The sequence below is a fragment of the Elephantulus edwardii genome, unplaced genomic scaffold (genome assembly GCF_000299155.1).
Source record: "Elephantulus edwardii isolate Elephantulus edwardi_28Jun2011 unplaced genomic scaffold, EleEdw1.0 scaffold00083, whole genome shotgun sequence".
In the NCBI taxonomy this organism is placed as follows: domain Eukaryota; kingdom Metazoa; phylum Chordata; class Mammalia; order Macroscelidea; family Macroscelididae; genus Elephantulus; species Elephantulus edwardii.
The window spans coordinates 2,431,181-2,442,474 of NW_006399833.1; the positions used below are offsets into that span (position 1 = coordinate 2,431,181).

The 11,294-nt window shown below is 37.2% G+C and overlaps 1 protein-coding gene across 1 annotated transcript in view; it reads left to right on the forward strand.

The window, feature by feature from the left end:
• The window catches only part of TBC1D8B (TBC1 domain family, member 8B (with GRAM domain)), a 112,193-nt gene that overhangs the window by 58,519 nt on the left and 42,380 nt on the right, over positions 1–11,294 (forward strand). Inside the window, exon 11 of the mRNA XM_006889896.1 lies at positions 9,199–9,316. Coding sequence (XP_006889958.1) covers positions 9,199–9,316 — 118 coding nt within the window. The remainder of the gene's footprint in view (positions 1–9,198; positions 9,317–11,294) is intronic.

Below are 11,294 nucleotides of genomic sequence, written 5' to 3' on the forward strand. Positions count from 1 at the left end.
ATATTCCCAGTAGTGGAATTGCTGGGTCAAATGGTATCTCTATTTGCAACTTTTTGAGAAAGCGCCATACTGCTTTCCACAGGGGTTGCAGGAGAACTTTTTTTTAAATAAACTTTTATTTTAACATTCATCTTTTAAAAAATTTATTTTATACTGGTTTATTTGCAAAGTTTGAATACATTGTTTTTCACACCAGATCTTTCCCATTTCCTTCACATGCACCCCCCCCTGTAAAATTTTGTGACCTTGTGATTACCCCCTCGCCCCTCTTCATCCCTCTGAGTCCACCCTTCCTTGAATCCTCATACTCTTTCTATAATAATGGTCTTATACAATATTTGTCTTTATGGAACTGAGTTAGTTCACTTAACATAATGATCTCCAGTCCCTCCCAAGTTAGGTAGTAATTTACAAAATCGGTGCTCTTGCGTGCTGTGTAGTATTCCATTGTGTGAAAATACCGAATTTCTCAATCCATTCAGTTGTGGTTGGACATTTGGGCTTTTTCCATGTTCTTGTGAAAAACACTGCAATGAATATTGGTGTACAAGTCTCCGTTTGTTCCTCAGTTCTCATTTTCTCAGGGTACATTCCAAGCAGTGGAATAGCTGGGTCATATGGAATTTCTATGTTTAGCTTTTTTAAAAAATACTAGGTTATTTACAAAAATTCAAATACATTGTTTGCCGGCCTTTTGAGGACGCGCCAAACTGTCTTTCAGAGTGACTGTACTATTTTACAATCCCACCAACAATGTGTAAGAGTTCCTATCTTGCCATATCCTTGGAGAAAATTTTTTATGTGCATAGGGATTTGAGTCTTAGAAAGTCCCATTCGTCTGTTTCATTCTCTCCTGGTTGTAGGTTTTCCCATTATGCTTAGAAGACTGTGGATTAGGGATTCTAGAGTTGTTCCTTGTTTTTCTCTGAGGAATTTTATAGCCTTCCATTTACTTCTAGGTCTCTGACCCACCTTGTGTTGCTTCTTGTGTACAGTGTCTTGCTCAAGTTTTCTGCAGATGGTTTTAAAACAATATTTTATTTGTTAAAGAGACTGTCATTTCCCCACTTAACTGATTTTGTCTTCCTGTCAAAAATCATTTTACTACAGGTAGCTAATTTCTGGGGATTCAATTCTATTCCATTTTCTATGTGTTTCTTGCTATACCAGTACCATGCTATCTTGATCACCATGGTTGTTTAGTAGGTTTGAAATCAGGGAGTGTGATGCCTCCTACTTTGTTTCTCTCTTTGCTTACTCAGGGTTTCTCTTCATTCCTGGTAAAATTGGAAATTGGTTTTTCCATCTACTTGAAGAATGGAATTGGTATCTCTCTTGGGATTGCATTGAACCTGTAGATTGCTTTTGATAGAATTGTCATTTTTACAATATTGCGTATTTCTTTGTGTGAGCGTGGTATATTCTTCCATTTCTCCAGGTCTCTCTTTGTTTCTTGTAATGTGTTGTGATTTTCTTTGTGTAAGTTTTTTGTATCTCTTGTTAGATCTTGTTATTTGCTATTGTAATTGGTATTCTTTTTCTTACCTCAATTTCTATAGTTTCCTTGTCACAAAAATATGGAATGTTTCATAAATTCGCATGTCATCCTTTCACAGGGGCCATGCTAATCTTCTCTGTATTGTTCCAATTTTAGTATATGTACTGCAGAAGTGAGCATGAGGATTGGTATTTTATTAATTAAATTTTTCTTCTGCATTCAACAAATGTTTATTGAATTCAAATTCTGTAAAGGTTATGATAAGTGTAGTGGGTTAGGTGCTTGAGAGTTTATAGAGATTTATCAGATAAGGATTCTACCCTTAAACGTATAAAGATAGTAAATGTTAGTCATTGGGAAACTAAAAAACAAGCAGGGAAAACTAATAAAGTTTCACAAGGATTTATGCTAGGGAGATACTATTTTTGTCTGTGAGAATCAGAAGAGGCTCAATAAAAGACAGTCCTCCAAAATCAGTGACTTCTGGATATATAAATGGAATGAAAGACCATTTCAGGTGAAGGGATCATTTAAATGCAACACAAAAATTATCTTTGGTATGTGTACAGGAGCATGTTCTGTTTGGTACAACAGAGGTTTAGGGTAAATGAAGAGAAGTAGCTCGAAATGAATAGAAGTAGGTTGATATGAGGGAGCCCTGGTGGTCTAGTGGTTAGGAAATTGTATTGCTCACTGAAAGGCAGTGCCTATCTAGCAGTTTGAATCCACCAGCAGCCCTCCAGAAAAAAGAGGGGCAGTCTCCCTCCTGTGATTCACAGCCTCCTAAAACCCACTTGTCAACTATGAATTTGGTTCTGACTCAACGGTAGTGAATGAGTCCATGAGTGAGGTTGATAAATTCTTATTTTTTTAAAATTTATTATTAATGTCAGTAAAAATTTACAAAGACTTTGGATTTTCATTCATTCATTGTTGCACTTTTCTCTGCTCCCACCCCTCCCCCCTAGTACACTACTCTCTTGGAAAAGTAAAAGACAAATTCTTTCATTGTTTTACAAACCCTCCACCAGGTCCACTCCACAGGTAGCCTTCGCTCTAGACTCCTGTCATGACAAAAATACCCAATCACATATCCCTTTTAAACAGTTTTCTCCCTCCTCTGTTTCAGTGCAGTATACATTATTTATCCCATCTTTCTCAGTCTCACCCCAAACCCGATGTTAGTCCTGTTTTAGAGCAGTGGCACCATGCAGTATTTGTCCTTTTGTGACTGAGACATTTCACTCAGCATAATGTCCTTGAGTGTCACCCATTTTGAATAATATTGCATGAGTTCCCTGTTTTTCAATGTAGTGTAGTATTCTGTTGTGTGAATCCATTCATTTGTTGATGGGCACTTAGGTTGTTTCCAACTCCCTGCTATTGTGAACAAAGCCGCGATAAACATGGGTGTGCATATATCTGCTTGGATGTCAGCTATGGTCTCTTCGGTCTATATTCCCAGTAGTGGAACTGCTGGGTCAGATGGTATCTCTATTTGTAACTTTCTGAGAAAGCGCCATACCGCCTTTCACAGTGGTTGCACCATTTTATACTCCCACCAACAGTGGAAAAGGGTTCCAGTTTCTCCACAGCCTCACCAGCATGTGTTGCTTGCTGTTCTGTTGAATTTTGCTATTCTGACTGGGGTGAGATGATATCTCATAGCTGTTTTAATTTGCATCTCTCTTAGAGCTATGGATTTTGAACATTTCTTCATGTGCTTTTTAGCCATCTGAATGTCTTCTTTAGTTGAAGTGTCCATTTCCTGTGCCCATTTTTCTTTTGGATTATTTACCTTTATCTTGTTGTGGTGGATAAATTCTTTAAATTCTTTATTTTCTGAGCCAGTTAGCTAAAATGTAACTCAGTCCAGTAAGTCTGTCTATCTGTGTGTGTGTGTGTGTGTGTGTGTGTGTGTGTGTGTGTGTATAAAATAATGGGTGACTGGAATGCAAAAGTCGGAAACAGAGAAGAAGATTCAGTAGTTGGAAAACATGGACTTGGTGACAGAAATGTAGCTGGAGAGAGAAGGATCGAATTTTGCACAATGACTTATTCATAGCAAATACATTTTTTTATATTTTTGTGTGAGTGTACCGTAAAATCAGATCTGACTGGTACAGGAGGAGATTGTCCCTCTTTTCCCTGCAGAACATCTGGTGGATTCGAACCGTGCGCCTCTGGGATTGTAGTTGCAGCTCCTTGCCACTAGGCCACCAGAGCTCCCCCAAATACATATTTTAAGAGACATAAATGCAGGTTATATACTTGGCTTTCACCTGATGCTATGCATAGGAATCAGATCGATTACATCTGTGGAAAGAACCACTGGAGAAGCTCAATATCAGCTGTGAAAACTAGGCCAGGAGCTAATTGTGGAACAGACCACCAACTACTCATATGCAAGGTCAAGCTAAAGTTGAGGAAAATTAAATCCAAGGCAACCAAAATATGACTTTGAGTCTATCCCACCTGAATTTAAAAACCATCTCAGGAACAGGTTTGAGGCTTTGAACACTAATGGAGCGAAGACCGGATGAGTTGTGGGAGGATATCAAGGGTATCATCCAGGAAGTTTGGCCCTTTTGATTTTATGACTCCAGCTCTTGGCACATTTCATTATAACTGCCCTTTGAAATTTCTGTTTGACTCTTTAATTTCTTGATTTCTTTCCTTAGCTTTGGCTTTTTGACGCTCTAATGCAGTATTCAGAGACTCATCTGACATCCATCTTGATCTTTTCCTCTTCTGTCTTTGTAATCTTTTGCATTCTTCATTGACGATATTCTTGTTATCCTCCCACAGCTCATTCGGTCTTCATTCATTGGTGTTTAAGGCCTTAAACCTGTTCCTGAGATGGTTTTGAAATTCAGGTTGGATAAACTTAAGTTCAAATTTTGGTTCCTGTGGATTTTATTTTCTTCAGCTTCAGCTTGAACTTGCATATGAGTAGTTGGTGGTCTGTTCCACAGTCAGCACCTGGCTTGGTTTTCACAGCTGATATTGAGCTTCTCCAGCAAGTCTTTTCACAGATGTAATCGATTTGATTCCTATGCAAACCATCAGGTGACATCCACATACACACTGTTATTTAGAGAAATCTTTCAAAGTATGTGGCACTTGACTTCTAGAAGATGAAAGCAGAGTTAGAAACATAGAGGGTGGGAGGAAAGGTATACTGGGTTTATGTAACAATATGAGTAAAACCATTTGAGTGGGAACAAGCCAGCCATGTAGATCAGACTGTTTAGGTTAGGTTCATAGTAAAATATTAAAATAAGTTTGCGTGGGATGATATTAAGTAGAGTCTTAAAAACTTGGAAGAAAGGGGAGCTCTGGTGGGCTAGTGGCAAGAAGCTGCACTGCAATCCCAGAGGAACACGGTTCGAATCCACCAGACGCTCTGCCGGAGAAGGAGGCGCAATATCCTCCTGTACCAGTCAGATCTGATTTGACGGTACACGCACACAAAATTAAAAAAAAAAAAAAAAAAACTTGGAAGAAGATTTTGTATGTGATATAGTGAGCAGATTTTTTTGCTTTTGCTTAAAAACCTTTTTGAGCAGTATAGAAATAACATGACATGCTTATTTGGTTGGTTGGCTGTTCATTCGTACAGATAGTCCCTGGGTTATGAATATCTGACTTACAAAAACCTAGAGTTATGGAGCAACTCTCATAACAAATAGTTTCTACTTTGCAGTGTGCATCAGAACATTGCTGTTATTACTACTACTATTATTATTATTATTATTATTAAAGGAGTTCTGGTATATCTTGAAGTATTTCTTCAATGTTTTATGAATAGAAAGGTATACTGTATAGTAAGACATTTGACTAATAGATACAAACTGCATCTAACTGTTTCACCCTACATACAAATGTGACTTATAGGTATATTTATACCGGAACTCATTGGTAATCTAAGGACTGAGAGATAAGTATTGAGATATAATTCACATAATAAAATTCATACTTTTAAAGTGTATAATTTTTTAAAAAGTGTTAATTCAATAATTTATTTTCTGTGTATGAATTTGCCTATTCTAGAATTTTCCTAAAAATGAAATTATAAAGGAAACCTATCTAGATTCTTCAGTACAATATTGACTATCAGTGGTGAGAATGCACACTCCTGTTCTGTTTTAGAGGCGAGGCTTAATCTTTCACTATTAAGCATGATGTTATTTGTAAGATCTTTGTAAATGTGTTTTATCAGGTTTGAGGAAGTTTCCTTCTATTATTGGTCTAAGTGTTTCTATTATGAAACACGTTTTTCTTTTTATCCATATGTTAAAATTATCATGGTGGGGTTTTTCCTTTTATTAATAAGTTATATTACATTAATTTTTGTATGTTGAACCAGCCTTACATTCCTCATATTCACTTGTGGTGTAGTATAATTTTTTCCCATTTTAACTTTATTATTAGTTCTCTTTTTGGCCTGTTTTTACTGTTTTGCTTACAAAGTTCGTATACATTGTGTTTCATACCATCACTCTTGTGCATTATATTTTATGAAATTAATCACCATTGGGCCTTGCCCGTAATTACCCTCTCTTCTAACCTGGATCCTTCCCATTTCCTTCCCCCACCCCCCTCCATTCATCAAACTGTGCCATCCTATGGTTTTGCCCTACCCATCCTCACCCCTCTGCTCTCAGCACCTCAATTCAAAGGCATTTTTCTTTTGATTTCCTGACTGCTGATGCCAAGAGTGTTGATTGTGGAACCAAGCAATCTGTAATTGTTAACAATCTCAATCTCTTTTCCATCCATCATGGTGCTGCCAGTGGGCCCAGTGGTGAGAATCTTTGTCTTTTTGATATTGAACTTCAATACATATTGAAGACTGCAGTCCTTGAGCATCTATAGCAAGCCCTTTGGGTCCTCCTCAGTTTCAGCAAGCAAAATTGTCATCTGCATAACACATGTTGTTGGTGACTCTTCCTCCAATCCTAATGCTACATTCCTGTTCATAAAGCCCTGCCTCCTGAATGATCCATTCCATGTATAAATTGAAAAGATAATGAAGACAGGACACATCCCTAATGCACTCCTTTCCTGATTTTGAACTATGCAATGTTTCCTTGCTCTGTTTTGAGGATTGCTTCCTGATCTGAGCACAATGAGTTTCTTCCTAGTTTCTCATGAGCACAGTCAAGTGTTCTAGGATTCCCATTCTCCTCAAGATTAGCCAGAATTTGTTTTGAACTACATAGTCAAATGCTTTTGCATAGACTTCCTCTGGTACTCTCTACTTTCTGCCAAGATCCATCTGACATTGGTGATAATGTCTACTGCCACGACCTTTTCTAAACCCAGCTTGTATTTCTTGTAGTTCTCTGCCAATGTGCTATTCTAGGTGTTTCTGGATAATCTTCAGCAGGATTTTGCATAGTCAATGAAACACAGATAGACATTCCTCTGTATTCTCTGCTTTAGGCTAAGATCCTTCTAATGTTGACTGCAATATCCCTAGTGTAACAGCCTCTTCTAAACCCAGCCTGCACACCTGGCCGATCTCTGCTGATGTTCTCTTCCAGTCATTTTTTTTATATAATCTTCAGGATTTTGTTTGCATGTGATATGAGTCATATTATTCAATAATTTTCCACACTCTATCAGATCACCTTTTTTTGAAATGGGGATAAATCTGGTTCTCTTCCAGTCAGTTGGCCAAGTGGTTGTTCTCCAGATTTCTTGGCACAACCTGGTGGGCACGTCCAGGGCAACATCTGTTTGTTGAAATAAGTCAGTTGGTATTCCATCAATTTCTGGGACCTTATTTTTTGCCATGTCCTTCAAAGCAGCCTGAACGTCCTCGTTCATCACCATTACCTCTTGATCATATGTTGTTTTATGAAATCTTCTGTGTCAACCAATTCTTTTTAGGAAAGTGACTCTATATTCTCCTTCCATCTTCTTTTAATGCTTTCTGGATCGTTCAATATTAATTATGCACATAGCATCCTTAAGTACTGCAACTCACAGCTTGAATTTGTTCTTTAGTTCCTTCAGCTTAAGAAATGTCAAGTGAGTTCTTTTTTTTTTTTTTCTACTCCAGCTCCTTGGACATTTCATTGTAATACTTTGCTTTGTCTTCCTGAGCTGTCCTTTGAAATCTTCTATTCAGCTCTTAGCTTCTTGATCTCTCCCCTTTGCTTTGGCTTCTCAGTGCTCTAGTGCAATATTCAGTCACTTCTGACATCCATTTTGGTCTTTTCTTCTTTCTTTGTTTTTATAATTACCTTTTGCATTCTTCATGGACAATATTTTTTATATCTTCTCACAGCTCATCTGGTCTTTGTTAATATTCAAGGTTCAAGTGGAACTTTCTAAAATTTTTCAGTGCCTACTAATTCTTTTTGGTACAGTGACTCTGTGTATTCCTTCCATCTTCTTATGATGCTTCCTGGGTCATTCAAGGTTTTGCCTATAGCACTTCTTAGTGTTGTAACTTGAAGCTTATGACGTTTTTATTTTCTTTTTTGTTTTCTTTCTCATTTCTAAATTCTCTGAAATATGAATTTATTGCCTTTATAATTAGATATATGGCCAAATGTTTTGAAAATCTAATCTGACATTTATATGCAAGATAGATTAGAAGGAGAAAATTAGGATGGCAGCTAAAACAAAGAGGGAAAAGTATATCTAAATAATATTTTATAAAAATAATTTTTGGAAAAAAAATTTTTGGTGTGAAATATATATAATACAACACTATTTCAACCATTTTTACATATATTACATGTATATAGTGTGATTTACATGATATTCACATGTTGTACAACTATTACCACTTTTGTTGTGTACCATAAAGTCGGAACTAGCACATAGCTGAGCCTTTGGCAGGTTTTCAGAGGCAATTAATCACAGGAAGAGATTGCCCATCCTTCTCCCGTGGCCTCAAACCACATGCCTTTGGGATTGCAGTGCAGCCTCTTACCACTAGGCCACCAGAGCTCCCTGTGATTAAAATTATTTTCGTCATTTGAAACTCTCTTAAGGAACACTTCATTTTCCTCTCAAACCTGCCCTTGGAACCTACTAATAAACTTTAGTCTGTATACATTTGCCTGTATTATATAAGGGAGCTCTTGTGGCTTAATAGTAAGGAGTTGTGCTGTCAACTCAAAGGCATGTTGTTCAAATCAACTAGCCACTCCTCAGAAGAAAGATGGTCAGTCTCCTTCTGGGTGATTTACTGCCTCTGAAAACCCACTGGAGGTTCAGCTATGAGTTGGTTCCAACTTGATGGTATATAACAACAGCATTCTAGAGATTTCATGTCATTCCATGTATGTTGACGATGATTGCTAGATAAAGGGTTGTCTCTGGTAGGTAGTGAGACATACAGGTGAAGTTTAGCTTGTTTTTTAAATTAACACAAGTTAATTTTCCCTCAGATTTATGATAATTACAAGTGTTTTTACTCATTGACATCAGTAAAAATTAGAGGCCTTACTGATTGTATCCTATATTCATGATATATCTGTTTCATTTTCCTTGAATAGTAGTACTGCATACAATAACTGATTAGCAAGTGGTATTCTTCACTTTGTTTTACTTTGCTTAGAGTTCTCTTCCTTTTAGTTGTTGTTGCTCTTTCAATTTTTCTTATTGAAAACTACTTAAAAAAACAAAATATATTTCTTATCTGATTAAGATTTACTTCTTTTTCCTGTCAATTTTAGGCAATGAACATTTTGACTTCAGTATTGCTTCTCTATGCAAAAGAGGAAGAAGCATTTTGGCTTCTGGTTGCTGTGTGTGAACGAATGTTACCGGATTATTTTAATCGGCGAATCATTGGTAAGAAATACACACACATTTTAAAAACAAAATCTGTGACTCCTGTATTTAGTATCCAAATAAACTGAAGAACTGATGAATTAGGTTATGAAATATGCAAAATGTAAGCAGTATTAAAATATCACCTTCATTGGTATGCTTTAAGACCTTTTTGTGGTAAGAGTTGTTAACTTTGTGTCATCAAGTAAATTCTCACTGTGACCTGATGTGACAGAGTAAAATTGCTCATAAATCTTTCTTGATTGTAATCTTTACAGAATCAGGTCGCCAGATATTTCTGCTGCAATAAGTCATTCAGACTGCCCACCTTTATGGTGGTAATTGTTGTTGGGTACCATAAAATCGGAACTGACCCATAGTTGACTCTCCGGCGAGTTTTCAGAGGCCTGGAAGGAGATTACCCATCTTTCTCCTGCAGAGAAGCTGGTGGATTTGAACTGTTTGTTTTTGGGATTGCAGCACAGCTTCTTGTTACTAGGCCACCTGAACTCCCTAACCTTTTGGTGCTGGTTGTTGTTAAGTGCCATCAAGTCATAGAAGACTCATAGCAACACTATGAACGAAAAGACCTGAACCCTGTGGTGTCATAGTTTCTCTAAATTCATAGAGTTTCTGTAGGCAAGCTGTTTGAGAAGTGAATGCCACTCCTGCTTCCATAGCAACAAAATATTTAACTTGTGCCATGAACACTCCTTTTAATTGAGTATATTTGATTTTAAAGATTGTTTAATATCATTTTCAAGCAGAGTTCTTGGTCTTAACAAAATTTAATTTTTTTGTGTGTGTGTTTTTTAAATTTTTTAAAATTTTATTATTTTTGTGTGCGTGTACCGTCAAATCAGATCTGACTGGTACAGGAGGAGATTGCTCCTCCTTCCCCGGCAGAGCATCTGGTGGATTTGAACCATGCACCTCTGGGATTGTAGTTGCAGCTTCTTGCCACTAGGCCACCAGAGCTCCCCTAATTTTTATATTTCTCAACTCAAGCTCTCACTCATTGCTGTCTAGTTGGAACCAACTTATAACTGACCCTCCAGTGTGTTTCTGAGGCTATAAATTGCATAAGGGAAGACGGCCCATCTTTTTCCCACAGAACCACAGATGAATTCAAACAGCCAGAGAGATTCTTCCTTTGTGAACCTCTCTATAGACTGGGCTACCCATTATTGCTAAAATGATGGTCTAAAGTTTCTAGAGTGCTTCTTTATAGGTTTGTTGTTGCTGATTGTTGTCGAGTCAAACATGACTCATAGTGATTCTATGAACAAAAGACCTAATGTCTTTCCATAACTATCATCATTTCTCTAAGTTCATAGAGTTTCCAGAGGCATGTGGTTTAGGAAGTGGACTCCTACTCCTGCTTCCAAACCTGTTTTAAACCTGGGAGCTCCACCAAACAATTTCCACATTGGGATACCATTACGGTATTTGATACCCCAATGGCACAAGGGGTAACCCAGGTTACTTCATACAGCACATTGACAAAGAGTGATGTACAAAGTGGAGAGTGTTCCTCCAGATACTAAATAGGCCATTTATAAATTAACTAAGACAACTGAGAACATTTTGCTATAGGTCATACAACCTTAAGAAGCAATCCTCAAGAATAAAGACACCATCAACATACAGGAATTGCAACAGCAAGCCAGCTTAAAACCCTCACATTTATACAAATTATGTAATTATTTGCAAAATCAAAAAAGAAGGTTCAAATTCTTGGTTGCTAACATTGTATTAATATCTTCAGCATTCAGATATTTATAATCTATGATTTCTTACCTCAAAAACGAGATAAAAGGCCTATAGACTAGCACTTTGTCTATTACAGTGTACAGGTTAGGAACCACAAGATGTAGAGGCTCAGCTATGTCATTTATGTTTCTTAAGTCCTGGAGCAAATTCCATCTACCACTGGGCTGTTTTACAACTCGGAAGTTCACATGCAAGGTAGAGGTGAAGTAAGAAACTGCTTATGAGG